This window comes from Ruditapes philippinarum, unplaced genomic scaffold (assembly GCF_026571515.1).
Source record: "Ruditapes philippinarum isolate M1 unplaced genomic scaffold, ASM2657151v2 ctg17039_1_1_1_1, whole genome shotgun sequence".
NCBI classification, from domain to species: Eukaryota; Metazoa; Mollusca; class Bivalvia; order Venerida; family Veneridae; genus Ruditapes; species Ruditapes philippinarum.
Window position 1 is genome coordinate 10,128 of NW_026856321.1, and position 2,667 is coordinate 12,794.

Genomic DNA, 2,667 nt, shown 5'->3' on the forward strand with positions numbered 1-2,667 from the left:
AATTGCAGAAAAGCAAGCTAGATGTTTAAGCGTGTAAAACATTTTACACAGCATGAAAAAACTCCTTCAATGGACTCAAACTATAGACATATAGGTTGATGTAATCTGAAGACCTTAATTAATCTGAAGTATAAAGTGTGACCAGACAAATATGGTATACAGAATAAGATGGCATTTTGTACCACGAAACATAGTCTTAGTCGTTAGCTAGACGGTTTTCGATGATTAAACCATTTTGCATAATGACAGTTTTAACAAAAACGTTACATACAAGAAAAAACACACACATACCGGTCTCAAAATATAACACGCAAATCAAAAATAAACCATCAGTTTTTTATTGAAACAATTAACTTGCACTGAATAACACACCAGAAAAATATGGATATCCGTAAGGTCCGTGTGCCTTTAAATAATCTCCATCTCCCACTGACACAAACACGTCATCTCCCTTCTTTAGCTCCGTGATTAATGTGTTGGAGTTGCATGCGTGATAATCTTGGTCGCCAGCCAGAAGGTGATTTACTGATGAACCATTCAACATTAAGTCAAGGACAATAACATGGGCATTTTGACTGCAAGCGTATATTGAAAATAGGTATGTGCCATTGATTGGGGCGAGAAAGTTACCGTGAAGAACATTGTAAGCATTGCCGATGTTTAGCTCTACTTGATTGAAGATTACCACTTGTTTCTGCCCGTTAGTAATTGAGGTTGTCAATGATGCTTTGAACGCAACCCCTGAAACAAATTTGGACAAGGAAAGATGCCTTCATTAATATGAGCCTTAAACAACTATTAAATACAAAACGAATATCCAAAACCTAATAATTGAAAGAAGGGTCATTTTGTGAACATTTTAATCGATATTTATTTAGTTCTGGCACCCAGCACTCTAGAGATTGTTGAAATGGGAGTTAAAAATCCCGTTACATTTTGTTGTGATCAACATAATGTTTGTTTCTTACTTAAATCAATTATTTACCTCTGAATTATGAACACCTTTTATGTTGCTTTACACAATTCATTCCTTTTTAATTTCCCGAAAAAGTATGATTAAAGTATATAATGACTTAAAAGCTGTAAATCAAATAATTTAGTTCGCAAACCTTTTACAGCTTTTATATCCTGAACTTGTTGACTTAGCCTAGCGTTCTCGGACGTCAGTGTCTCAACTGCTTTAGACAAATTGTGAAGTTCATTAATGATGGTGTAGTAGTTATCGTCTAGAAGAATTCTTTTTGGGCGCTCGGCTCCTGTGGCAGCACAACTACTAAACAAAGTCACCGAAGTTACAATAACAAAAATGATACATCTACTAAAAGAGCCCATTTTAACATTTGAATTATCCGACTTTTTTTAATTAAATGAAACACTTGTGAATGATAACATATGTATGTCATAGGGCAGTGACAGATGGAGATAAGGTTGTATATATCTGAATAAGGTGAAGTCCCAATGGAAACAATTTATATTCCCCTGGCAGCCATTTAAGGGGTCATCCCCAGTATGCCATATGATTAAGATAAGATAAAAAAAATCTCTCATAATTCTTCCATCTTCTTAAAAACTGATTAACCTTCCACATATCGATGCTATAATAATATTTTGCTGCATATGTATAAAGGAACATGACAATAAGCGTAGATCAGTTGTTTATTTTTTATGCTTTCTCAATTATATTCTATAACATATTGACCCCTAATAATATCATTATCCGTACGACTTTATTTATGTCACAAGAACAGGTAGTATAATAAATTGGGACGAGAAATTACAATTAATTAGAAGGAAAAAAAACTTCGCAACATACCGTCTTATACAATAAATGCAAATCAAAAATGATTCAACACTGATTTTTATTTCAAAGCATCTGATAGAAATATTTTACATGTAAGTAACTTACACTCAAAAGGACACCAGAAAAAAATGTAGATATCCATAAGTATCATATGCCTGCAAACAATCTCCAGATCCTCTCGACACGTACCTAAAATCTCCCTGCTTCAGACCTCAGTTCCATGATGAACGTGTTTGTTTTGCATCCGAAATAATCTTTGTCGCCGACCAAAAGGTGATCGACCATTGAACCATTTGACATTATGTCTATTAGTATTACGGCACGATTATAACAAGAAACAGGTAGCTGCATTTGACGGATGCGATAAAGTTACCGTGAATAAAATTGTAAGCATTGCCGATGTTTAATTCTACGTGATTGAAGCTGGATTTCTGTAATTGTCATTCTGCGTGGCCCGGAAGACAAAATCTGTAAAAAAGACGAATTTGTACCAAACAAACAACAACAAGACCAATAATACAAAGTGAGGAAAAGTGGGTAAAATTGTGCTGGTCGTGCAAAGCCAAAAAGTGCATTTTCATACTACTTTTATATCATTTTGTAAATTAAATTAGTTCAAATATATAATCAGTCCAATATTATATTTTTCGGCTTTCTATTCATCAATGACTTATGACTTATTTTAAATATATTTGAAATAGTACACATGACTTGGCCTTCTCAGAAATATGTTAAGAAGTGTTAATTCTTTTTTATTTCATTTTTAGTTGACATTATGCCAATTCAAGAGTAAATGGTAAATGTGTAGGAAAAAATCGAAATAACTATACATTTTGTCATTCTGGTTTCCATTTTTTACGATAAAT

The 2,667-nt window shown here is 33.3% G+C and overlaps 1 protein-coding gene across 1 annotated transcript; it reads right to left on the reverse strand.

Moving 5' to 3' along the window:
- Positions 1 to 322: 322 nt before the first annotated feature.
- LOC132746215 (cerebellin-1-like) lies at positions 323 to 1,405 on the reverse strand. Its single transcript, XM_060735293.1, has 2 exons — positions 1,110 to 1,405; positions 323 to 741 (listed from the first exon to the last, which is right to left on the reverse strand). Exons 1-2 carry the CDS (start codon positions 1,330 to 1,332, stop codon positions 350 to 352), a joined length of 615 nt encoding a protein of 204 aa, XP_060591276.1. The 5' UTR covers positions 1,333 to 1,405; the 3' UTR covers positions 323 to 349.
- Positions 1,406 to 2,667: the final 1,262 nt, after the last annotated feature.